Genomic DNA, 26,745 nt, shown 5'->3' on the forward strand with positions numbered 1-26,745 from the left:
GCTAGTACCAATCTTAGCAAAATCTTAATGAAAAAGATTAAAGAGATACTATTATAAAGAATAGGATTCATTTGCAATTCTAAATAAATTTCCCCAAATGGGAAAGGCATTTTAAGGACAGGAATAAATAGATATTGATATATATACATAATTTCCTTTTAAGAGATTAAATTTATTTTACTCTTCCAAAAGAAGAATAACAAAGAAACATGATTACATTTGAGAATTGTACTTAACGAAATTTGTGCAAAAAGAAATAAAATATAATTAGAAAAATAGTGCTAAGATTTTCTGAAAAGTAGGAGTGGGAGGGGATGCTTGGTGCTGACTCCAGCTCAGGTCACAAGAACATGCTGCTGGAGCCCTTGCCATCACTCACACACATTACGTAGCACGGTGTTTTTAAATCGTTTTACAAAAAGTCACAAGAAAAAAGTAGTGCATCACCTCCACACTGTGTTCTCAGCCCAGAGAGATAAAGCACCAATGTTCGGACTTCGCTTTCTCCCTCCTTCCCAGTCTTTTTTCTTACAGGTAAATCAGAGGCTTGTGGCTTGAAAGTGTGTTTATTTAACTTGTATTAGCGGAGGACTTCTCCTGTGTAGCTTTCAGCAAATGAATGCTTTTACATGGTAATTTATATGAATTATGCATCTATATTGTGTTGCTGAGAACACACTAAAAATGACTTCTTTACTTGTTCTGGATTTTCAGATGCCAGTCATGGTCACAGCTCTGCCACACAAAGAGGTGCTGGAAAAAGAAGACACGTAAAGACTATACTCCTGAGAAAGCTGCTTGCTCAGAGTGATGCTCTGAGTGAGAACGCCGCATTGTCCTGAAGAGTCAAAGTTGGGGCTGAACAATAGCCCCTTCCCCGGTCACCTGAGCATCACTCTGCAGCTGAGCAAAGTTAAAATTACAGGGTCCCAGGGCAAAACACAGCATGAGGGAAAACCTGCTGAAAGTCAAATTATCCTCATAGCCAAACATCAAACGATTGGAACGGATCCCAGCACACACATTTTCTTGGCTATACCTGGTTTTGTGAGCTGCTACAGAGAGAACTTTCATCCCAGTCTTGTTGATGAGATATTGAGCAACTGGTAATTAAGTCAGTAAAAACAAAGTAAGTCTTGTCAAAGAAAAGATGTTTCCAAGTTCCTCAAGCTGCAGCGTTTAGTCACGATTCACAAAAATTTGCCTTTTATCATATCAGTAACTTCCAGATAGAATTAGATAAGTCTAGATGCAATAACATCACACTGAATACATTTTTTTTTCATGAAAGGCAAGGTGAAAGAAGATAAAGGTAAGAGTGTGCATGTGTGTGTGCGCGCATGTGTAAGGTTCATGTCTACCAACTATAAGAGTTATACTTTGTCTTCCAGCTTTGGAAATTCTTGGTGAAGGTGGGCTTGCAGTACAGAAGGAGACACCACCCTAACACACACATAGCATGACCCATAAATAAAGACCCCGAAAGGATATGACTGAAATCTGCAACCAGCAAAATCACTTTCTCTTATCTGACACACTGGCAGGCTGCAGTGTTTTAGCCATTGCAGTAAGTGTCTTTGGGTAACCGCACAGCTCTTTTTGATATAACTAGTGGAAGTGAAAAAGTGAGACAATGCAATTAAAGGAAGAGAGTTAAATAAAGTGCAAACAAAACAAGTCTGATGACACACCAGTCACCAGGCAATGTCAGCAATAATGAATTAAGTAGTGCTGGGGAACAGCCCTGCAACCCAAATGCCTGTGTCATTAATAGGACCATGACACTGATAGGAAGTCTTGGAGTACTCCTGATCCAGGCCAGCCAGCAGCCTCAACATTTCCCAGGATGAATATGGGAGGTGAGGAGAAGCCAGGGACCATTCCCTACAGCCAGCTTGTATACACGACATCTGCCAGGTCTTCTTTGTCCTCTAGCAGGGGTCAGAATACTCCTCAGCTGAGGTTTTAAACTGGTTCTTAAAGCACCTTTTAGTCCATTGACTGGTTGCAAATTCCTTTTAATTTCCTCTCTTTACTTTAATTATCATAAGATTTTGAATGACAGCATTCCTCACATGTTGCAGTGGCTTATGGTAAAGTATCTGCTTTTAACCAAGCTGTGCTTAAATCCACTGATTTCAGAGGGATCACTTGCCATTGGAGCAAATGGAAGCAGAATTTTACTCACAGCTTCCAATGACGATCATCTCTTGGCTTATGCTAAATATCACTCAACACCACCAAAACTGCTCTACATCATTGTTGTGACCAGCTCGCTCTTCCTTCCCTGCCACTTCAACACAGTGCCAGACAATTTTCTGATTTAATCTGTCATTTTGTTCCTTTTGATTTTCTGCAGTTAAGACACACACCAGTTTCTTCCATAGTCTCTCAACACCCCTTGTTTAAATTGCTACCCGAAGCATGGATAAAACTTTATCAAAGGGGTTTCACCTGGCCTACCTCTCCCTGTCAAAGGTGGCATTGGCCTAATTGCAGTAAAATGAGCTGTCCCTTTAAAAGGGGGAAAAAAAACATCCTTTCTACTTTGCAGTTCAAGTCATTACTGCCAAAAGGAGCTTCCAATCCTAACCTGCTGTGCCACAGAGTCATTCCATGAGGGATTCAGCGGGTATTTTGTTTGCTTACGATTTTGTTACCTTTAGTTAGTATTTCTGGGATTAGGATGACAATTTTCACAGGATTTTAAAGCAAGATTATCAAGCCTATCTACTCAAAGTCTTTCACTAAGTGGTTATTAAGACCTGGCAATAGCCTCCAGTTTTATATAGGCTTTGAAGATAATCATCTTTGTCAAGAGAATTTGGGTAAGTTGATATTAATTATTCCAGATCTCGGTCATTTCAAATGTACTTGGAGGGAATCATATTGTCTGTGCTATTATTGCTGAATGAGAATATAGAAAATAAAATGTAATTTTGTTAGAGGTTTGCTTAAATCCTGGTACAAATAAACGTGAACTTAAAAAGTGGTTACAGCAATCTAATGAAGTGTGTAATTGTAACAGAGGCTTATTTTCATATTAACATGGAATATTTCTTTAGACCGGGTGTATCATGGTGTGCTTAAAATGAGAGGTGACCTTTAGATGGTGAGACTGAACAAAAGGTAAGGAAATTAATACTCGAGGACTTTTATTATTATTATTATTATTATTATTGGTCTATTAAATTCTGTCCCACTCTGTTTAGAGTGAAGATATGGGAAAATTACTTGACAGCTGTTTATACAGGGGGAAAAAAAAAAAGGAAAACAATTCAAACTTCATGGTTATCTGCTGCATTAAAATGATTTAAAATGAAGCATAGCTAATAACCATGTTAATTAATCCCATAATCTAGAATAGCACAGAGGCATTTAATAAGAGGTCTTCATGAGTCCATGAAGGTAGTCTGAACTGGATTAAACCCTCCAGTTCAGCAGTTCAGGGAACTCTGGATCAACGGTTCTGAGTAAAATGGATTCTAGTAATATTGTTCAGCTTAAAATCAACACAAAAGGTGTATTAATGTATCCAGTAGCGGCAAAGGGAAATTTGTAACTAAAGGCCTGACCTACATCCTGTATCAGATAAATGTTTGGAACAAAAATATTCACTGAAAGCCAGTTTATGGAATTTATCTGTCTGCTCATGGTTGTGTGGCCCCTGTTCCTTTAATGCCTGCAAATCTCGCTATCTTTTGAAAAAGAAATTGTTAGTGATTGTGAGTTGGAGTCCAGGGAGGGTTTCATATTTGCAATCTGGACATGTATTTTAGTCATCACAGTAGCGTCGCTTATGTTGGCAAACAAAAGAGATACAGTTACAGAGTAATAAAGACTTGTCCCTGGTAGATTAAAAATTAGAAATCAGATAACCAGAATAACGCAAACATGACGTGTATCATAAGAGTTAATATTACTTATATGCACACTGTCGAGAGATAAGATATTTCAGGTAGAAATTCTAGGAATATTTATCACAAACAGCTTTAAAATTTAATTGGACAGCACAAATGTTCAGAGAGGTAATGCTCAGAAAAGCTCTGGGAAAGCAGCTAAAACCTAATGCTTCAAATTTAAGCCACTGTCTAACTGTTGAGCACTAGTGGCAGTCTTTCCAAAACACTGTTCTTAGTATTAAAGTTTCTCTGCAATTTCTTTTTAAGAAGCTTGTAATGGGCAGAAGATTCCACAGCACTAAAGCCGGCATCCAGTCAAACCAAGCCTTCACATGAATGGAGAAATTTCCATTAATTCCATAGCAAAGTTTTTTAATATTTTCATGTTAGAAGTAGACAGGATTTGGTTTATGATCCGTCCTTCAACGTTATGTTTGCATTTTGTCCCAATCATCAGATATTTTACTTGATTGAATCTGTAGCTTGTAGAATGTAATCTCAGCTAAGTGTGGGTGCAATGGCCACACTAATGCCTGCTCTGAATTCCTGCTGCAAAGCAGCGTTGTATGTGGAGAAGCTCAGCTGTGGTGGTGAGCCTTGAGGAGCAGCTCAGCCAGGAGGACAACAGCGAGCTGCAGGTTCAGGTGAGCAACAAATTGTCTCTCGATGTCCACAAGATACTTCTAAGCACAACTTTGTACTTCATTCTCTATTTTGTTTCTCTTTTATACAGCATTTTTTTTTCTCCTTCCTTCAGTCTCTTCCAATGTGTCTGTTAGCCCCTGCCCTGTCTCTTGGAAACATGTTCTTCATATAGCCCCTGCTCTCTCATGCTGCACTGAGTCCGCTGTCAGATGATTTTTCCTCTCCTACCACCATGAACAGTTCTGGGACAGCTTAAATAAAATAGTAATGAAGGCAAATCCCTGATATGAAGTTATCTATAGTTTATCACCCCTTTTACTTGTGAATCTTCACAGAAAACATCTGTGCTTGCACATCATTCTGCAAAATGCTCTTATGGACACCAAGGACTTTGGGGTTAGCTCCATGGTGACCCAGGAGAACCCGCGTTCCTCAAAGCAGGTCCTAGAAATGAAGTCTTCCCACTTCAGTGAAAACATTGATCAGTAACTACTGGGGGAGATGAAGTGGAGCATCGGGTGTCCTTATCTCCCACCTCCTAGCTTTGGGTTTCTCTCTTGCCACACAGCCTAAATCCTCATGAAGGGCAGAAGTTTGGGTTTTTCTCCCAGTCTGAGAAACAAAGACCCTCCAGCCAAGACCAGCCTTATGTCACAGGGGCTGTACAGTGGCAGCACTGCTGTTGGTTGTATTTCGTGTCCCTTGGGCCACCACGCACAGAGCCAGCACGTGCAACGCAGCCTGGTCATACCCTGTGTACAGGGAATGGGTCATTAGAAGCATGATCAGGGGGAGGTGTATGGCCCATAAACACTGAACTGTCTTTGTGAAGCTTGACTTACCCTAAAGGAGATCTCGCAGAGTTAAGGTGTCAGTCACTTCTCATAGCACAGGAATAAAAATTTGTGACTTTATCTTAAAAACAAACAAAAACCCGGTAAAACATACTGCTGCTGACCTCAGCCACACACACAGCCCAACAGCTTCCCCTTGACAAGACCTCTCAGGTCATTTCCATTGACTACGTACACCAGCCACTGTAGGCCTCCTGCTCCAAAAGGAGCCTGCTCTCCCCAACAGCCACTTTGCAAAGCACCAGTTCTTCACATTTGGCACAACTATTGAGTATTTGTTGCTAACTCTTTTCCATTTCATATGGTCAAATCAAAAGGGGAGGGATGGGAGACACACAACTGAGCAGAATCCAGAAGCCTAAATTAGTTTTATACCTATTCAGTGCAGACTACATTCGCACTGCTTCCATCATGTCAGCATGTTAGCAGACTTGATCAAACCTGCTAGTCTTCCCTAATTAAAGAGTCCATAGATCCATACAAAAAAAATCTGTTGAAATTCCCATTAAGCTTCATAGTACTGGATAGTGGAAGCAGGGCTAGACTGCCCTGGGTGTCAGACCAGCACTACAGTTGTAGTCTGTAGTCAACCCGTTGCTCAGATCCTGAACGTTGTTACGTGGAGAACCGAGCTTAGGATTCTTGATGTTAAATCTGTCCACTGGACACTGGACTCTGCCTTTGCATAATTTTTTAAGCCCACATAAAGATGACGGAGTATGAAATCTGGGGAATGAGATTTGACCAAGGCTTTCTCTTATCCTCAGCCCCACTCTTCAGTACATGGTATGCAGAAACTGTGGATGAACATACATTTGGGGTCAAGGAGAAAGAATTAGCCAGATAGACTAATAGATAAGGCCTACCAAAAAAGCTTTTCAGAGCTTTGTTTGAATTTGCAGAGCTAATGCTCAAACATTTTAAACTCATCAGGCAAACAAACACAGATGTTTCAAACACAGAAAAGCTTGGTATCATTTCATCATCCCAAGGCAGGGTTTCTTTAGCACTGCTAAGTACAAAACTATTTTCAGAATGTGTTAATTCTCCATTGAATTAAATATGAGGAAAATTTTAAACATGAGGGTAGTAGTTTGTTAATCAAACAGTGCTGTCTTCAAGATAATGGTTCACTGTGTGCTACTAAGAGAGGAGATGGCTGATATAAAAAAAATGGTGTTGTGTTTTTTTTTTTTAATTTTGATACACCCCTACTTTTCTGATGGCTACATATTTATTTCTTATTTTTCAATATTCTAAATAATAATAATAATAATGGAGGGAAGCAAGGACCTTCCTTTTTTTTTTTTCTTTTCTTTTTTTTTTTTCTAGCTATCTCTAAGGCAGCACAGGACACAGCTGGGTGAGAATAATTAACTATAGAAATACAAGATTAAGTATGATTGGGTAAGCAACAGTTCTTCAGAAAAGGAGCTCGACTGATATCTGATTGAACCTAAATAAATGTCATCTTGTTTCAACAATAACAGCAACAACAAAAAGAGTGGGAACCCAGTGTGTCAGTGTGCTTTGGGTACAGTTTGTCCTGCCAGAGAAGACTGTGTAGAGAGCCTCACCAAGTCCCAGTAAAGAGACAGTTATTTAAGCTCAAAGAGCAAGAGTTATATGTTATACTCATACATACACAAAAAATACTGACTGTGTGATTTCTGATTCTTTGTCATTTATACCACCAATCTTTTCTTCGCATCCAAGAAATCTAATATTACTCTCATGGTCACATCATTCTGGGACAAGGTCTGGGCAAAACTGCACAACACCACTAACAGTAACAATGCCAAAACAGTATTTCTTTCTCCTAGAGCAGCCAAAACCACTGGGAGTCAGAGTTCATAATGCGGTGGTTCTGCTGGCATGTGCCAGCGAAGATAATCCTGGGATTTCTGTGTCTTTTTCTGGTTTGGAACATAGGTAAGGACGATGGTTTGGTGCTACCCTGGGGGAGAAAAAAAAAAAAATCTTTTCCAGTTGCTCCCACAGCCTGAAATCTTTCCCTGTTCCCACATCCATAGCAGATTTGGTTCTCTGTTCTTTTCTCCTCCAAAGGCAAGACTGATGGGCTGGGACTCCAGGACTGGTGCCATACAGCAGGACGAGGCAGATGATGGCAAAGGTCTATTCTTGGCTTCCAAGCCTTGAATATGGAGTCAGAAGGGTTTATACAGAAAGACAAAGAAGAGTTAGAAGACCTCTTACCAGCTAGATTGCCAGTCTGAATTTAGCTCATACTGTCTGGGAGTTTGTTATTAATGCTGATTAGCACCATAACAGAAGCCATGATTTACAGGCTTTGTACCATGGATTATTCACAGGTTATTTTTCCTTTTTATGTATTCATAGATAAAGAGAGAAGGATAAGAAGTGTATCCTGAGACTCCATTCTGTAGAAGGCATAGATTTTGTAAGAATAAGGACAAGCATACAGGTTTCCCACCTGGGATAAAAACGACCAGATTATGCAGTCTCATCTCCTCTTTGTTCTGCTGTTTCCACTCCTCCAGCTTTACTCTTGCTGAAGAGGAAACTGACCCCAAGTTTCCTACACTCTAGTGATAGCTCTGCCCATTAGGTTATAATGCAGAGAGGACCATCACCAGCTTCACCAGGCAAGCCACCCTCAGCACCAGCTCCCAGGAGAGGACTTCTCACTGGGGAGCTTGGATGGACTCAGACACTGAAGCTTCAGAGAGACATTGGAGTTTAGTGTTAGCAAGTGCTGGCACGTTTGAGGAGCCTTATGGATTACCCTTTGGAGGCTCTCAGCTCTCCAGTGATGGGATAGGGAGCTTAAGTACCAAAGTCCTGCTCTTCAACCTGTCCTGCGATGGCTAAATCACTGCTTTTTATCATTGCTTGTTGGTCATTGAAGTGAGTCCAAACTCCTGAGCCCCACTCCAATCTGTTTCCCAGACCACAGTTTTCTAGAGTGGCCCTCAGTTGAACACTTGCTCTGAATTACAAACTCGCATACAGCCCGTGTAGGTCCCTTTTGGTTTAGCCTCCTTATTCTACATACCTTGCAATCAGTGTTGCATGCAAGCCCAGTTTCAGACTGCAAAAGCAGTTTGTTACCAATATTTTATTGTGATTCTGGAGTTAAAGGAGCAAGCTCTGATATTTAATCTGTTTTCATCCTTTAGCTGGCAGTTGAAGGACATCACAGATCTTTTGGGACATGCTTATTTCTAGGCACTTGATCAGCTGCTGTTGCAGATACTTGGTGTCCTGCTTTGCAGTGCTTATGTCCATGGGTGTCTGAGTTACAATGAATAATCGCAGCAAAGTAACACTGGTGGAGAGCTCAAATGAGGGCCACTTGGTAGCTCAACAGGGAAAACTGTTCCTCAAGTCTCTTTCTTCACTTCACAGCTTCATGCGTAAGAAGAGAAAATAAGAGAGAGAAGCAAGCGGCAGTGCTGGCTACCGCAGGTAACAAGCAGCCCATGGGGATCCCCTCGAGCCTGTGTGTGGGTGTTAAGGGGGTGGGAGGAATTGTGCCAGGTGTGGAGGTGTTGGCAGGTGGGCCTTTCTCCTGCAGAGTCTGTGAGCCCAAAGCCACCACTGCTGCAAGGGCTCCTCACCCCAACACAGGCAGCTCCTCGGGACTGTGAAAATCCCTGCTTAATCTGTTTTAACCTCTGTCCTTCCAGCAATGTGAGGTGACATTTTCTCCTTCTCCTTACTGTCCTCCCAGAGCCCTTCCCATGGTCTGTAAGACGGGCTGTCATCTCCAGTATCACTTGCCTTAACACACTCAGTTTGGAACAGGTTAAAAATGATACTGATGTCATTAGAAAATCATATTTCTCCACAAATTTGATTTCGTTCTCGTCCTGGCTTTCTGTGCTTCTTTTTCCATCCTGCTCTGTTTTTTCTCTCTCTGTCATGCAGACACAGACCTTCCTCCTCGCACACGCAGAGGCACCATACCACTCTACTTTTTTATGACTTCGTGGGAGGGAGGCAAAATAACATATTTGAAAGTTCAGCTTGGAAAAAACAGACAAGCAACATCAAAGGGAAGAAAATATCTTTTTAAATAAAACGTGTGTCTCAGCTGCAGTCAATTTAATCTGTGGTAGTAGTGTAGCCATCAAGGCAGCTCCAAAAAAAAAAAAAAAAAAAAATCTGTGTTTTCATCACAGTTCTATGTTGCACTGGGGTTTTCCCAGGTACTTTTACCTCCATTCGTGATCTGTGAAGAATGACCTGCTTTTCTTTCAGAAGAAAATGCACATTGCCCATCACGAGGGGGCACCAAAACGCCAGGACTGGGTGCTGCTCCCGGCAGCCTGCTCCAGGGCATGCTCAAGGGAGCAGGGGACACAGAGCCCTGCCTGAAGTTTGGCCTGCCATTGCACTGCCTGCTCTATCTTGTTATTTTCCCAACTTCTCTCTGCACTCCCGGAATATTCATTTTCTAACCACAGTTTCTTTCAGTGTGCCTCAATACCTAAACCGCTTATTTCATTTTCCCGTTCTGGAAGCTTTCTGCTGTACACAAACAGGGGATTAGCAGCCATTTCCAGATGCTCAGAGGCCCTTTCTTTTCCAGAGCTGCCTGCAAAGTCTGTGGATCTGGCTGCTCTTAACCTGACCGAGCTGGTGAACGGCATGCTGAGCACGGCGCTCAGAGGTAATGCTGCAGAGGCTGGGCAGGTCACGCAGGCTGTCAGCCCCGCGGTGAATGAGATAAAGGACTGATGGTGTTAGCAGGAGAAGCCATAAATGCATGCTCTCTGCCTCCAGAATTAACTCTCAGAGCAAGTTACGCTTGCACATTTATAATGCAGATAGCTGTCTACCCCAAAAGAATTTAGAAATTAGAGTGTTTATATATAGGCGTAGCATAATTACTTACGGAATGCCTTTAGAAAGCACTGTATAACACAGTGCAGATTTGCTTGCTTGAATTTAAAAAAAAAAAAAAAAAAAGTAATACCAATGATCCTTCCCTCGGTGGAAATGAAAAGGAATTGAGTCTCAGGCAGCTGTATAGCATCAGCACCTCAGGAGTCTTTTAGAAACCAAATGAGCAGAGCCGAAACATTCTGTTCGCATAATTTGTTCCAACCGCTAATAGCATGGGCATGTATTTCTGCAGGTACCAAAAAACTCTTCTCTTTGCTGAGCGTCACGTCTTACAGCTCGTTTGCCTTCCACAAAGTGTCAGTCACCGTTTATAACAGTGAGTGCCTCAGCGCTCTGCTCCGCACAGGAGCGGTTCCTCTCACGTGGCACGTGCATCAAGATACCCATTTTCTCCTCCTCTCTCCGCAGTTTCTAGCCTGAAAAATGTTGACCCTGGCAAGTTTCCTATGCATTACTGCTACTGTTTAAACAACGTGACAAATGACTTGACAGGTAGGAACACAAAAGAGGTTGGCGATTGAATGTGCTTAAGGTAAATTATTTCCTTTGGAGCTGAAGGCTGCAGCCTGAGCTCTGCAGGCTTTTTATTTTTGTACAAATAGCATCACCGTACTGAAGTCAGCAGCCATTACTCACAATGAGTGCTGCTATGAACCTCTGGGGAAACTTGATGAAAATCTCAGGTGGTTGCACCCAACCGGCCACTCTGGGATGGAGCCATCGGTCAAGTGAGCAGCGTGGCTTGCCTGGTGGAAGGACCTTGCTTTCCTTCTCTGAGTACAAAAAGCAGTGCAGGACAGACAATATGGCATTTTTTAATACATTATCTTAGCCACTTTTGCTCTCCTGAGTTGACTCATAGAAGAAAAACAAGGGTTTCTCTACACCAACAGAATCCAATAACCTCAATAAGCAAAACAGGAGTGAAAAGTAAGGATTAATGCCTGCATAGAGCTGTTTAATAGTGCCAAATGCTATTTGGGCAAATCATTCACCTATGGTCCTCATTCACACTCCTGATCTCACAGTATCTAACAATCCAGGATGGATTGGAGTGATTGAATCCTGTGGCTGCTTAATGTGAGGTATCAGGAGTGGCTCAGCAACTGGGAACCAGAACCCATGCCCTGTACACTGCATGTGATGACCCCTGAAGAGAGACACAGTGTTTTTGTGGGTTTTTTTGTGTGTGGTTTTTTTTTTCTTCTGGGCACACACAAGCTCACAAGCCTTGTTGTGTAATGACCCAGGCTGCACTGGAGGATGGTGCAGAAACTTAAATCTTCCTGCCCCAAATCCAAAATGTAATTGTTAGAGCACCCACCCAGGCAGTGGAAATTGTGGGCCCAACACAGGCTGCAAGAGCTAGTGTCTGTCACTCCCTAAATGAGAACATTGACCTGTTACTGCTAGAACCTGTTAGTTAAAAAATAAAAAATAATATAAAATAAAATAAATTATAACTCCACCACTAACCATTTTTTGAGCTAACAGCATCTGTTTTTCTGAAGCAGACCTCAGAGTAGATGGACAATCACATGTCCCCACATGGTCCCATGTGGCAGATAGGTAATCAGTGCCACAGAGCCTACAGGCTTGGGCTCTTCTTCCATATTTAAGTAGCCTTTATAGAGTGTTACTTTAAATAGCTCTCTTGAACAGATAGATTCTATTTAAGTTTTCATTTACGCACATCGGTGCTATTTTGCATACAATCTTTGACACGTATTTCCACAGAGTATTCCAATTGCTTCCTAAGTCTACTGCTATACAGCAGAAAAGTTCTGAACTTTTAGATATTTCAATAATTTTAATGTACAAGCACATATTCAAAATATGATAAGTTAGAAAAATGATTTCTGATAATGTAGATAGTTGAATATGTTTTCAAATATAAATTTTATGTATTTTGTTGTCTAGATTTTACAGCTTTACTTGTTGATATAATTGGAAACTCCACCAGTTATCTCACAGAAATTTTCAAATCTACTTCTATTCTCTCAGGTTTGCATTTCCTCTTAAACATTTATCATTGTCTTATTTGTGTGATTTAGTCCTGGCATGGAAACAAGCATAAAAATGCATATAAAAGCTTATTGCTCTTATTTGGCAGCATTTATGCTGTAAAGCATGACTGCAGTTGTAAAACAAAGTCTCCTTAGAGGAACAATATGTGTATGTACATATATATATATATACACATAATATATAGATAATATATTAACAATATATTATTATTATATTAATAATATATTAATATTATAAATATATAATATAGAAATGTGTCTGTTTCTATGAACATATATGTTTTACTTGAAAGTTTGTTGAATTGTTATTGAATGCTGGTATTTTAGGAAATTATGACCCTATGGAATGATATGTGCTATATTTTTTGAAGTTTTTATTTTCCTTGTAAAAATGCTTGTATTAAGAATTTTAATTAAATTAAAAATTTTAAACTAGGAGAAACATTTCTCCTAGAAATATTAGCATTTGGATTTGGTGCTGGATTGAGATTTTGTCAAAGTCAAATCTGAATGAAAATATTTGACTAATTGTAGTAGCCACATACTATTATGGGTTTGTGTTTCGCTGTTTAAGATAATATCATATAATGAAAACTAGTAACAATGATCTGTTTTACTTTTTTTTGCCTTTTAGTGCGTCAGAGCAATGATTCAGATTGTATCTACATCTGTGTGATGACAGGGCAAACAGGTAAATGAAAAAATCATTCTAGTCCAAAATATTGTCCTATTTACTTTCAGTGGTGACTTATACTAGAAACAAGTCTGTCTTCATATTTTTAATCATTTATATTTGCAGGGAGAAATCCATCTGACTTTTGGGAAATATTGGAGAAGTCCCCTGTTATTAATTACACATTTTCCAGTAACGCATCATCTGACCTGGGTAAGTACATCCTGGGGAATAAAAAGAAACAGCAACAACAACAAAAACCATGCCCAGGTAGCACTTGTAATGAATGCTCCTTTTCCATCTTGTAAAAATAAGTAAAATTTACAAACATTTAAATTATTGAATATGACGTCTTCTATTGGAGGAACAAACAAAAGCTCCCGGGATCAGAGCTTTCACGGGATTCAGCACTGGGCTGGGAAGGCTCTGTAATATTCTTGATCTAAAGGGTTATCTCCCTTAGCTCTCAGCACAAGTAATCTGCATTTATGTGAGTAACCTTCAGAAAGGAGTCAAATATACTCAGACAGCGTGCTGCATGGCTCCTCCACGCACAACTTCTTTGCCAGGTTGAGCTGGCTGCGGATGCTGACCTCTTATTGCTGCCAGTGGCTACTTCTTATTTTGGATGGTGGATTAAAACAGGAAGACATGGAAATCATTGACAAGTTCACTTTCACTGAAAGCTGTAGGAAGTTTCTCACCTGTTTAAAAAGAAGTAATAATAATAAAAAAAAAAATAAAGACACTTTGCTAGTAACTTTCTTTTAAAAAGACATCAGTTCCTTTTGCACCAGAACCTGATTTATTTCCTTTCTATTATATGATATTCTACGGATGCTAAGTGTACTAACATTATCTTCTCATACCTCAAAGATCTAGATTCAATTTTTTCAAGCTTCATGAAATTACAGGAAGACTCAAACAAAACCATGCATCCATCAGTAGAACACAAGTGGACATTTAAAAGTGAGTTAATATTTCCAGATCTTTATATTCTCCTTGATTAATATCTCAACAAGTGATCGCTTATCTTTGCTGCACATATCAGTGATGCTAAACTACAATTACAGAGTAAGGTAAAAGTTTGTCCTCAGATCAGGCCAGTAATGCACTCAATAGCATTTTTACCAGATTTTTTTTTTATGTTTTATTTACAAAATTTCTCTAGGAGAGAGAGAAGTAAAGAAAAAAAATAACTGTTTTAAACCAAGAAAAAGTTTTGTTGTTTTTTTGTTTCTCCTTATTGGCATTTTTTCTGTATTTTATTTAATTAAAATAATTGAAATTAAAAAAATAAAAATAAAAAAATAAAAAACATTGATTTTGATTTTAAATTAGTAACATCTTTGATTTTATATAACCTTCAGTAGTGAGTGACTGGTTGTCATTCCTGCCACAAAAATGTCATCGGTTCTCCAATTCCACTATCTGCCCTCCAGTACCTGCCTGCTTCCCATCACATAGACAAGAGCTTTCATCTTTCCATCTGTAGTAAAAAAAAGTCTAGGAAATAAAAAATAATTTATGTAAAAAAACCACTCTGAAGGAACACCACATTCTCTTTTTTTTTGTTTATGAACACTTGGACATTGAAATGTGGGGCTGGAATTAGATGATTTTTAAGGTCCCTTCCAATCCAAACCATTCTATTATTCTATGTCCTCAGTTAAAGTTTCTAGCTTTAGTGGTACTTCCCATGTTTTCCGGGAAAGAAAAAATAAAAACCATAATTAATAAAATTAAGTGAAAAATTGCATGTCAGCTGCCAGCAGAAGCACTTGAGGAGCAAATGGGATTTTCTGGGTGTATTTTAGGTAGTATTGTCCCCCAGCATATTACGCTTGCTGCTGCCATGGGGCACCAGCACTCACAGGACATTTATGGTGCCTTCCCCCTGTCTTCAGCTTCTCCAGCTACCAGCACCCCTCTTGCCCTGAAAGGGGAGGACATCCCCACCACAAGGTCCCCACCATGGCCAAAGACGGTTGGTGTGAAGGGATCAGGGTTTCCATCACTGCACGTGGATGCTTCAAGACCAAGAGGCACGGTTGGAGCCCCTCCGGCTGCTGGGGAGAGCTTGGCCCCGTCATCAGCCTTGCAGACCAGCCCTGGTGAGTTCTGTGCAGAGGACCAAAACTTGCTTTACCCCATTAGCTCTGGAGCTTGGCCAAAAACCCAACCCAAGCCATGTTTCAGAGGTGAATGTTAGGAGGCCCTTCAGGAAGACCTGCTCTTGGTCTCTAGTGAGTAGATTTCTTTACTGTAGAGGTGCTAACATAGGGTAGAGGAGCCATCCTGTAGTTCTTACTGTTTGGGGCAAAACACAGGTCCTGCTTCTCGTGGACAGATCTGCCACACAATTCTTTGCTCACATCTTGCTCCAAACCCAGTGAATAGACCTGGGCGGGGGTGGGGTAGGGAACACCGAAACTAAAACCAACAATAAAATAGAGCTGATTCTCTAGGTCTCTACTAAAAATATCTTCTTTAAATCCTCTTTCCTTAGCCCATGCACTTTCCAAGTTCTAATAAATACAGCTTCTGCCCTTCCTTTTTCATCACGCCATTTTTATAAGCCACTGGAAGTATTGGGTAAGGATCCCTGTCTGTTGAGCAGTCTCATACATAGCAGGATGTTCTTCTCAATATACAAATAACAAATTTTCTGAATGATGTTATATGCCTTTCTGTTCCCACAGGTGATACATATGCATTTTGGATGCAGACCATCCCTCCTCAAGAAGCCAGCAAACTGATGCAAACAGAGCCAGGTGAGATTGATCTGGGAAAATAGCAAAGTGCGTCAGTCAGCACATTTATGAAAATAAAAATAATATGTATAGAAATAGGAGACTGTGAAGGTATTTATGCATCAATATCTACAGAAGTGTCTATTAGTGGCCTGAGACTTCAGTATGTTTTTGTTACTCTTGTTCAAACTTCCTTTTTTTTTTTTTTTTTCCTGTTATGTCAAAGCATTTTATATTTTTCTTCCTCCTTCAGATTTCCTTTCTTCTGTACTGCCTACTCCACCCTACCGGCCCGGTGTGACACTGAAACTTCACTCAATTACCCGTAAGTAGTAGCTGAGCATACAGCAAAAATAGTAGCCTGTTTGAAAGTATACCCATATACAAATTTTCCTATGCGGAAATAATGTGCATGTATCATGTACTTGATAGTATATTTTATGAATGTAAAACACACAAAATGTCAAAGGGATTGTTTCCATATTTCTCAATCATACACAACCTCACACTGAAAATACAAATTATGATATAATGAAATCATGTACTCCACATGTCAATTTTAATATGGATTGGCTGTTGGGAAATCTTAAAATTCTTTTGTTCCAAAAGAAATTGTCATGCTTTAAATCCTCCTATCGGTACAAATAAAATTAAGTCTATCCCTGACACATGAAATCTTCAGAATTACCCTGAATTTCCAATACTACAAAGTTCCTCTTTGGCTAAAGAAGGACAGTTATCAGCTAGATTCCCAGGAGAACACAGATTTGCCTTTTATATTCCAAAATAATTGGAATTTAAGAGTTCAGTGTAGTAAATACATGATGATGTGCCACTCCACTTATAAATGTCATCTAGTCACATAGGCAAAAAAATTACATTTCTGTGAAAGTATTTAATAAGAGGATATATGCTTTCAAAAACTGGACCTAATAAAATGCCAGAAAGAGAATCTGCACTCTGGGAGAATCCAGCCCCAGCTTTGGATTCTGGGCATATGAATGAGTCCAGGCTGCCCACTCCCAAATTTGCAAAGTAGAAACATAGTTCATAAATACAATGGGAATAAATCTCAGCTTCAAATCCCAATCAAAGTCAAAATCAGAAGTCACAGAGCTGAAGAAAAATTTCTACTTGCTCCAGCAATGCTAAGAGTGGTAGAATGGTAGAATATAAATTCTGAATTTGGTTTCATGGGCTTATCACAGGGAAGAAATAATATCTCTTCCAGTGTACTAATGCCAACAGAGCTTAAGGCAGGATTTTTTTACCCAGATCTGGGTGGCTGATTTGAGATGAGACCTATCACGAACACCTAAAACTAGGTAAAATACATCTCATCCTGCAGATACCTCTAATACCTCCAGGTCTGCATACACCTTTAATACCTCTACCAAGCCTTTCCACTCCCAGCCTGGAATCCTTCCTCCCGGTGATCACACTGTAAACCAAACCACGTGGCCAGCTGAGCAGCAGGCAAGGTAGAACTGAAGTTGCATGTATCTCAGCTCTTGATTAAGCTTTGCACTCCCTGCTAACCTGGTAATTAGTCATAGAATCATAGAATGCTAATGGAATTAAGGAATTAAATTAATGGAGTTAAGGAAGTAAATTAATAGAATTAAAGTAAATTTGAGGGATATGCTGGGGTACATGGTCCAGTTTTGGTATTCACATGGAAGAGCACTTCGACATTTTATGATTTCATATTGCATATTTCATATTCACATTTCATATTTCCCTACAAATACGATTTAATATATATTATTTGGAGGGAAAATCCAGCCTGCCTGCACTTGGATCCAGACAAAATCTACATAACTCTATTCCAGACTGGGATTGTGATTATCTGCTATTCAGCATAGCATAATCTTTTTAGAGAAACTTGGTAGCTACCACTGAGCTCAGTCTGTAGCACATTAATTCAGGATCAGTGTCTCTGGCTGAAAACAAGACTAGAAAGGGAAGAAATGGTCCCCATCTTTTCCAGAATAAACATATGGCTCATTTCCAAGGTTCTCTGGCATTAGGATTACGTTCTCAGCCTCTTTCACCCCAAATCCACCTATTTGGCTGCTCAGAGCTGTGACAGCGCTACAAACAGATGGGATGCTCTGGGAAGAGGCTGTCTTTGGTCCCCACGGTGAAGTTGACTGTGCTGCTACCAGAGATGTGATTGTTCCTTGGAGAGGATGAGCAGGAACACGAGTCTTGCTTGGTCGTGAGGACTGCCAGAGGGGATTTTGGAAATCTGTTCCTTGCCTGCTCATGTTTCTGTGCAGTGACTGTCCAATGCCAAAAGCATAGATGCTGGGCTGTGCAATGGTAATATATCAGACTAAATTTGAGGGGCTCTTCAGTATCATTTAGTCTTGATGTTATAGATAAAAACAGAAGAATTTTGTATTTATCCAAAGGACAAAAATGACGATCAAATAATACTTTTCAGATGGTGTGTTTGAACACATAGGAAATAGAAGGAAAAAAAAAAAAAAAAAAAAAAGATGATCTGAGCAAAGTAGGGCCAGCAAATTCAGAAGGGCAGTTGGCAAAGATGGGAAAAAAGAAATGCTGATTATATGGCTTGTGATAATTTGATGGGGATGACGGAAAAATAAGTTGCACCGTCTGATATTGTTAAATGTGGGTCTTTGATATGGATTCCTAATAAGTCTGACCAAGAAAGCTGCTGCTGTCCTGTCAAAACAGAACGGGCAAAGTGAAAAACTGAGCATCAGCAGGTGAAGGGAAACTCTGCATCCTTGTGGTCTCCTTCTGTGCTACTGGAACCAACCCAGAACATCGGAGATGCAGCCAGTTCCCCAGCTCCATGCAGGCAACCCTCAGGTCTTTGTCTGGGATTGCTTTGAGGCTTAAAGCCAAAGATTTGCTTTGGATTCTCTGCTAATCTCACAGTTTGTAATGATATTTTAAATACTGACTTCTGTCTGCTCATTGCTGTATTCTAACACACCTTTGTTTGTTTGCAAAGGATTATTGTGAGGGGATGAGCATAGTTGTGTCAGACAAGAAAAGTCCTTTTGTAGATCTTCAGTTTGCTGTTGCTGAGAATAATCACATAATAGGAGAGAAGTAACATCTTATATCTTTAGTGTTGTCTGCTTTTTACCTTGGTTTTATTGTCATTGCCTATTGCAGCAATCCAAGAATAGCATCCTCTGCTGTTAATTTTTGTAGCTTTTACTGATTCTGATCAGGTTTTTCATAATTCTGGTTGGCTGAATTTACCAGCAGAAGTTGGTTTGTTTGTATTTTTTTCTCTTTCTTTTTCTCTTTTTTTTTTTTCTTTTCTTTTCTTTTCAATCATGCTATTAGGAAAAGAAAGCATTTGAGAGCATAGGACTCAGTGGGGCATCCGTTCTTGGAGAAAATAATGTTATTGATGTTATTGTAGTTAATTAAAAACACTGATTATGAATACAAAGGATTTTGACAACAGCATCAAGTGATCACACAAACACAGTGGGGGGAGACCTGCAAGAAAGGCAGTGGCAAAGAGGCTGGAGAGTAATCTATTGCCTGGGAGGCTTGGGAAAACTGCAGTAAAACACTATCTACTGAGACCTGCTTCTAAGGAGAAGACTCACTGGTGGTGAGACAAGAAACAGTTCTTGATGTTAAGAGGTCTTTCAAACCATTATATTAAGGAGCTAGTTATCCTTTCAACATTTTTTTTTAAATTTTTGATATTTTTTTCATTTCACTTAAAAAAAAAAAGTCCTCATCTTAACCCCCATGACATACATTGCATGAAGAAAATGAACCAATATAATATCATGAATATAATTTGATTTCTTGACACTCTTGATGGTGCGAAGGGAAGAATGTAAGACAAACTATGTCTTATTATCTTGATAGGGATCAGATGAATATGCTATGGCAATCCTTGTCTACCAAGACATAATTCTGCACACACACACACAAAACAACAGCAACAATGTTCTCTGTGTTTCCTAGTTGCTCTGGATGAGTTTGACTTGAGGATTAAATGAGGGCCACCCAACTGGACATTGCTGGAGTCTGTGAGTGGATTTGTGGTGTGCGCTGTCCAGGGCTTGTTCATCTGCCATGTGCTGTCTGGTGGACAACCCTATAAACCGTACAAAACCTAAAACTGGGAACAAGACCTTTTTGAAAAGGCTGGGAAACATGGGTTGCAATCAGTGAATGGAGAGTCACAAAATGCCTCTCTGTCAGAAACCGTGGCATAGCTACGTATATCAATCATGGCATTTTGAGAAGAAATTAAATAAAATAAAATCGAACAGTGGGATCACACAGCAGTGAAGAGCAGCCACAGTACTCTTAAGACCAAGACATTATTCCATGAAGTCATTTCTTAAATCACAAAAGTGGATCTATTTATTTATTTGTTTATTTATTGCATGCCAACTGATAAAATATTTGAGTGCATATTATAGCACACAGAGAGGGATATTGTAAGCCTGAATTATTCACAGTAGCCAAAACATTGCTTTTCACTGATGGCAAAATTTAATCTAAGTGTCAAAGAGAGGTGATATTCAGTTCCTAGTGGAAAGGGCTCTTTAGTGCAGCACAAACTGGTCACTTATCTGCCTGCAACAGTAGCAGAGTAATTTCAAAAGGGCAAGAGCAAAGCTCTGCATGGGAAAGTGAGTTTCCTGTGCTCTCTTCCCTGTATTAACTAACTCATTTTCTTAGAAAAGAAAAATGTTAGAAAGTTTTAAAATAAATTCCTACATATAAATCTTTTTGCTTCAATCTGAATTTGTAGGAACCCAAAAAAAAAAAAAAACCAAACCTCTAACAGTAGAAATTTATTACAATGAGATAAAAAATGACTATGAAGCACTGAAAATATTGATTTCAATGCTGTCATGTAAGTATACTATCCAATCCAAATAAAATTAAATCTAACATTAATTGAAAAAAAATTCAACATCAAATACAGTATTATGTAAATACAACATCAATTTAAAATGAAATTATTGTTAGAAATGAAAACCAGAGCAATTTGTTTAACTTTCAACTTTTTTATTTGACTTCTCTTTCCTACATAAATGAATCCACATTGAAATTGCAGTCATTCAATTTACATTTAGATAGAGCTGAATTTCTGCTGGCAAAATGCACAGCTTGAGCAAAGCACTAACACCTGTTAGATGGAATAGTGAGTACCTACTTTGGTGGAGACGTTGAGATTCATTGGAGGGTGGGTTTTAGGAAGTTTTAATTATTCCCAGCAAATATAACATCCCTTTTTAATGGATAACTTATACTAAAAACTCATCACTGCTTGCTCTGATGTTCAGTTATTAACATGAAGAGTGTTTGTTAAAACAAGACATCAGTCATTTTTAATTGCCAGCAAGTGGAAAAAATCAAGACGTGTCAAGTGCTAGCGATCATGCAAAACTGCTGAGATTAAGGGAAATGGGGCTCCCTCTCGCTCATCACTGACTAATTACAGTGCAGTGTCTGTGACACATAGCCAGTGGTCCTTTTTCAGAGGGGACCATGAGTATGGGAGCTGCAAGGGCTGCCCATGACTCCTCCATGATTTTTGCTACCTTGGGCAAGCTCTGGCAGAAGACAAATTGTTTCATGGCAATCTCTTTCAGCTTGGCAGTGCCTCTATTTTCCTCCTGCCCACGAATGCCATTTTATATTAAACTTCTTGTCAGCACTAGACAACTCAGTCTTATTTCAACAGAACTTCATTAGTCCAAATTTAACCTCCGTAACCTCTCCTATCACATAACATAAGATGGCCCAAAGCTATAAAGCATGTGAGACATGTGAACCTGGAAATACAATTACACTGTCTAAGGGGATTATGCTCTGCAGGTAAGACAGTTTATCTAGGCATGTGGTCAAAGCCTGCTGCTGGTTTCACAGGTGGAAAAGCCAGCCAGCAATCCCACGGCTGCTGCCTTTGCTCCCCAGTTTTGGGGTCTTCCAACTCAGTGGGTGGAAGGGAGAAGGACACTCAGGTCATGTGGCTTCTCCCGGCATGGTCCCTGGTTATCTTCTTCCAGTTCCAGAGTGGTGTTTGCAGGGATGTCCCTCATTTTTTGGAGTGCTGGCACAGGGTCAGCACCTTTGGAAAGCTTGCTGCTCGTAGGGGGCAGCACGAGCTGCACACTGCAAGACCCAAATTGTGCCTCCCCACAGCATCTCCTCTGCAGAGTGACATTATTTAATGCACAAAGGTGAGGCAGTTACATGCCTATTTCAGCCACGTCCTAGCCTTTCAGCACAGTTTAAATGTTGCATTTGTTTTTTCTAGCAAGCTGTTTGATATTTACCTACCATAACACAACCGTTAACTAAGTTAACTTAACTAACAGCAAAGGCAAAGACTCAAGATGACGCGTGCCAGAGTAAGGCTTCAAGAAGACAAGATTATGGCTAATGTTAGGTTTTCTCTTAATATAGTAAAGAAAAACACTGAAAAAAAAATATGAAAGCAGCTGCAGTTTTGCATTACCCTTTCTAAGTTTCCCTCATTTTCACCTTGCTTTGTTTTCTCTTTTCTATAACAGAAAGGGACGCTGAAAGGAGATTGTATTTCACACTGAAAAAAAAAAAAAAAGGGGGAAAAAAAAGAAAACACCCACATAGCAATTCTTATAACCTGCCATCACCTATTCTGTTATATTACATTATCTGCAGCCTGGCACAGGTGCATTTTCTGCTGGGGTGAACCGTTTGGTGTACAAATGTTTCTCTCTCACTGCTGACTGGAGAAGATTCAATGAACAGAATAAACTAGATATTTTCCTTTTAGTTGATTTCAGAGAGGGGAGAGGGAGTCCAGCCCTCACTACACCATTTTCCTGCATTTTTCTTAAGTTAACATAATAGTGGTCACCTGAAGGAAAAACAAACAAACAAACAAAAACCCACGGATTAACCAACTGGCAGCCGACCAAGAGTAAAATGGAGAAATGATTCCTACCTTCCTCTCAATGCAGGCAAAAATTGACCTTTTCTCCTTCAGTTTCTTGGTAGTTTTCAAGACACCTGTAGGAAAGTATTTATCCAGAGGATTTTTACCTGTCTCTAAAAAGTTATCTGAAATTAGCTGATGATTCAATTTGCTGGAAACAAGAGGGGAAAATGGCAGGCAAATGCAGAAATAGGCAGAGAGAAAGCCATAACCTCTGCATAAATCATGTTTCTTTTGTTAATGAGGCTAAAAAGGAGATGAAGAGAACAGTGAGAGGCTGACTGCTTATTAGCTCTGTCGTATTTAGCCTAGGATTCAGACTTAGAGGGTGTGTGTAGGAAAGAGTGTGAAAATAGAAATGGCTATTGCATTAAAGTATCATATCTATATAGAAAATATCAAATATAATAAGTGTATGCTGCTGTTCATCTCACTGTTTTGTGCTGTGGAAAACTGATGCTTCAATGGTAACTGAACCTCCACCTAAAGAGGTAACAATAAATAAATTACATCTTTAGAGTTGTTCCTTATAATTGTGATAAATAAAAGTAACATGGATTTTAATAACTAACTAGAAATTATAAATAATAAATTGAAAAGAATATTTGTGCTATCTGTCTAACAACTGCCAGACTACGTGTGGCTTTCTTTTCAATTATCTCCCTCATTCAGACTTGATTTTAAGATACCTCCGTGAGCTCTTTAATCTGCATATTTCCCTTAGCCAAGATAAGTAATTACAGGGAATTTTATGGGATAAGTCTATGAATTATTACACAGTTATATTTTTCCTAGGGTGTCCACAAGCAATCCTCAAAGAGTCCCGTGTGACCTCACCTCCTGTCACAGTCATAGTGCAGAAGATCAATCCTTGTGTGATGGAGCTGTGCAGGTTTTTCCAGCTCTGCCTCTGCGTTGGTCGAAGAAAATATTCCAGAAAGGAAGCCATGAGGTAAAATCTGACAGCAGTTTCACTTGCTTCTGTCTTCTTAAAATAATCCATCATGCTATTTCAAAAAAATGACAATTTTCAATCACCAGTGCTTATTTTTGAGTCTGTGGCTACTGGCTGAGTCCCAGATGGGCCCCCAGGGCACTGATCTGGCCTCCATTTGTCAGTCTGGGTGAACGTTGCTCAGCTGGATTTTTCCCAGTATTTAATGTCATAGGTGAGGTCAGAATCTCTTTGTTTCTATGTTCAAAGTGCAATATTAGCAGCATAACATGCATTCAGCTATGCTTATGTAAGATAGCAGGACAGTACTCTCCTAATTTTACTTCTTTAGGTACTGTGTTGAATACTATTCCTGGTTCTTGAAAAATGCAAGTTATGTCTGTGAACAAGTCAAAAGAGTTGCTTACTCCCACAGTAAGTATGTTTTCTATTTAAACCTCTACACACCTTATTAAGAATATATAACAAGAAGTTTTAGATACCCACAGAGTATTTGCTGACTTTCTTCAGAGCGCTATTTCTCCTGATGAAGATTTTTTAAGGTATTAAAATAGAGATTTATTGAACCATGTATGGTTTTAATATTCTCCTTGTAAAATCTGTTCTGACTTCAATTTTCTTTTGTTCTTCCAGCATTAAAACAGAAATGCCTTAAAAACATCTGTAAATCAGTTTAGAGCACTGAAGAATTTTACTGCAATTCAGAAGATCGGTGGCAGTTTTAGTAGTCTCTTTCATTACTCAGCATAAGAAAAATCAGATTGTGATATGTTATTTACAAATGTTTGTAACAAGACAAGTTATTAATTGGATGTTAACTTAGGAATCTGTCTTCCTCAAAACAATGTAAAAATGATGTATAAAAAAAGATGCATTTTATACAAGTGTTGTAACTGCAATAAGAACATTGGAAGGCTTTTTAAAATTGTATTTTATAAAGGATTCATATATGGTTGGTTAGTGCATGTAATTATTTTCCTCTAGTACAATTTACAATTAACATAAAATAATCAAAATGAACACATATAAAAATAATTTTAAAACAAGCTGTAATATTAAAGACAAGATTTTTATATTTTATTTTTTTCCTGGGGGTTAAGCCCTTGCAGACTGTCCATGATTCTAAATCAAGAGTCTCCCACTACTTCAGCAACTCATCTCATGAAGAGCTCAGCCAAGGAAATGTTCACACCTCTGGTGCTCTCACTCTGTGACACATTTGTGTGAGCTCACCAAGACTCATGTCCTTCCTTCCTTAATTGCACCTCTGGTGAACTAAAAAACAATTAAAAAAAAAAAGCCAAACAATGCACAATCCTGTATTTTGCTGCACTGCAGCAATATGATTCCTCAGTCAACCCAAAGTTCATAATCAAGCCATTAAAATATCTAACAAAAGAAGAATATTTGCGGTACGGCTGATATGCATTGATGTTTCACTGAAGAAATTTGTGTTCAAAGTAATATAATGCCAAAGAGAAAGGTGGCACCACAGGGAATGCTGACCCCAGAGAAAGATAGTCCTTTCCCAAAAAAAGTTTAATTTATTGTGCCCAATGTCACAAAGGAAGCATTAAGCTTTCTGTCGTATCAAAGAGCATGACAGACTGGAGTATCATCAGCTGCAGTTGATATTGCAATGTAGGCCAGTGAAAGCAATAAGAATGAGGTTATAGTGGATGTATAAATTGGAGGGAGTATTAAATATGGCCATGATATTGCAAAGCTGTGGTGGGATCTCACACCGCAACACCTCTCCTCACCCAAGGCAGGATCAGTTCTGCTGTGAAAGGCTGGGTGAAAAACACCTTTGTGCAACAGCTGCTTTTAGATCCCACAAAAACATTGTAAAGTCTGAAGACATGATTAAGAAAGTAAATCTATATTGCTTCTTACAGTCATTCTCATCATTAAGTTTCCTGAGAATTGAGGAAGAAGGACATGTAAGGATGAACATAAGGTGGGGGAGGAAGAAAGCAATGATTTTGTTTGACTTTCTGTTTTTCAGTAATTGAAAGAAAAATATTTGTGTCAAAAGCTTCCCTTTGAGAAGATTTTTTTAAAAATTATTATTATTTTAATGTATTTGAATTGTAGCACTGGTCTCCATGCTACAGGAAGCTTTTGTATTTGTAAGAAATCACTGCCTTCTGCATTTTTCCTGCAGGAATAATATGAGTCCTAGGGCAGGGTGCTAACTAACCTGTGTGAAGTATTAGGTACCACAGGGCATGCCTGAGCCATGTCTGGCACTGCATATAGGTCACAGCTGTCTCCAATTTAAGGTCCTGGAAAGGGCTGGGAACTACCACCTGAGTGGTTTCACGGGGAGAGAATTACCGGGTGCCACGTAGTTATGGGTGTCTTGTGAAAAGATCTAAAGGCACTTGTCCTGAATGACAGAATTCTTGTCACACTCGCTTAAGACTCACTGCTTGGCTTGCGCAGGAGAATAATGAAAATTAATGGGGGAAAAAAAAAAAAAAAAAAAGAAAAAAAAACCACTACTAAATATGAAAAGGAATAAAAAACAAGACTCCATTAAAAAAAAAAGTAAGCCTCACAATAAATAAATAAATAAATAAACAACCACCGACAAAAAAAAAAAAACACAACATGTTTCCATATTCTAGGGTTTTCATTCCTGCAAAGCCTCAATGCCTTGGCAGAAGTCCATAAATGATGGTGGCATATGGGTAAATCAGAATTTCAAAGGACTTGTGTTTACTATTATGCCCACTTGAACCCACTCTGATTTGTCAGATTGAAATTTTTCATCGAGACAGTAAAAATGAACTATGGACAATCCCTGAGCTATCTGGGGACTCCAGCTGGAAGCATCAAAACTCATGGAGGTTGTAGGAGATCTATTTTCATATCATTCTGGTATAATCTCTGCCATTTTGCTTCTTCTCTAAAGTTCCTTGATAGAGCTGGTCACAGAGCTGGTATGACTGGACCAAGAAATACTTGTCCTTTTCCTGGCAAGATGTCAGTACTGAACCAATATGGACAAGTGTAGTTCACTGGATCTTGAAGGAGCCAAACCTTTTCTTCATGTAGATATTTTTATAGTTCTCCTTTTGTT

General features: G+C 39.2%; 1 protein-coding gene across 4 annotated transcripts; it reads left to right on the top strand.

Annotated features, from left to right (window-relative positions):
- The first annotated feature begins 390 nt into the window (after positions 1-390).
- HHLA1 (HHLA1 neighbor of OC90) lies at positions 391-24,564 on the top strand. Of its 4 annotated transcripts, none has more exons than XM_083826423.1 (18): positions 391-2,828; positions 3,066-3,129; positions 4,460-4,546; positions 7,225-7,333; positions 8,792-8,851; positions 9,978-10,058; positions 10,527-10,610; positions 10,703-10,786; positions 12,215-12,298; positions 12,956-13,012; positions 13,121-13,207; positions 13,871-13,963; positions 14,902-15,108; positions 15,697-15,768; positions 16,001-16,072; positions 23,498-23,654; positions 23,989-24,071; positions 24,291-24,564. In XM_083826423.1, the coding sequence occupies exons 3-18, from the start codon at positions 4,469-4,471 to the stop codon at positions 24,332-24,334; spliced, it is 1,452 nt and encodes a 483-aa protein (XP_083682549.1). In that variant the 5' UTR covers positions 391-2,828; positions 3,066-3,129; positions 4,460-4,468; the 3' UTR covers positions 24,335-24,564. The 4 variants fall into 4 exon arrangements, with proteins under 4 accessions (XP_083682549.1, XP_083682548.1, XP_083682550.1 ...); XM_083826422.1 differs by having other exon boundaries at positions 4,463-4,546; XM_083826424.1 differs by having other exon boundaries at positions 4,463-4,546; positions 7,230-7,333.
- Positions 24,565-26,745: the final 2,181 nt, after the last annotated feature.

The sequence above is a fragment of the Anser anser genome (assembly GCF_964211835.1).
Source record: "Anser anser genome assembly, chromosome: 2".
Classification (NCBI taxonomy): Eukaryota; Metazoa; Chordata; class Aves; order Anseriformes; family Anatidae; genus Anser; species Anser anser.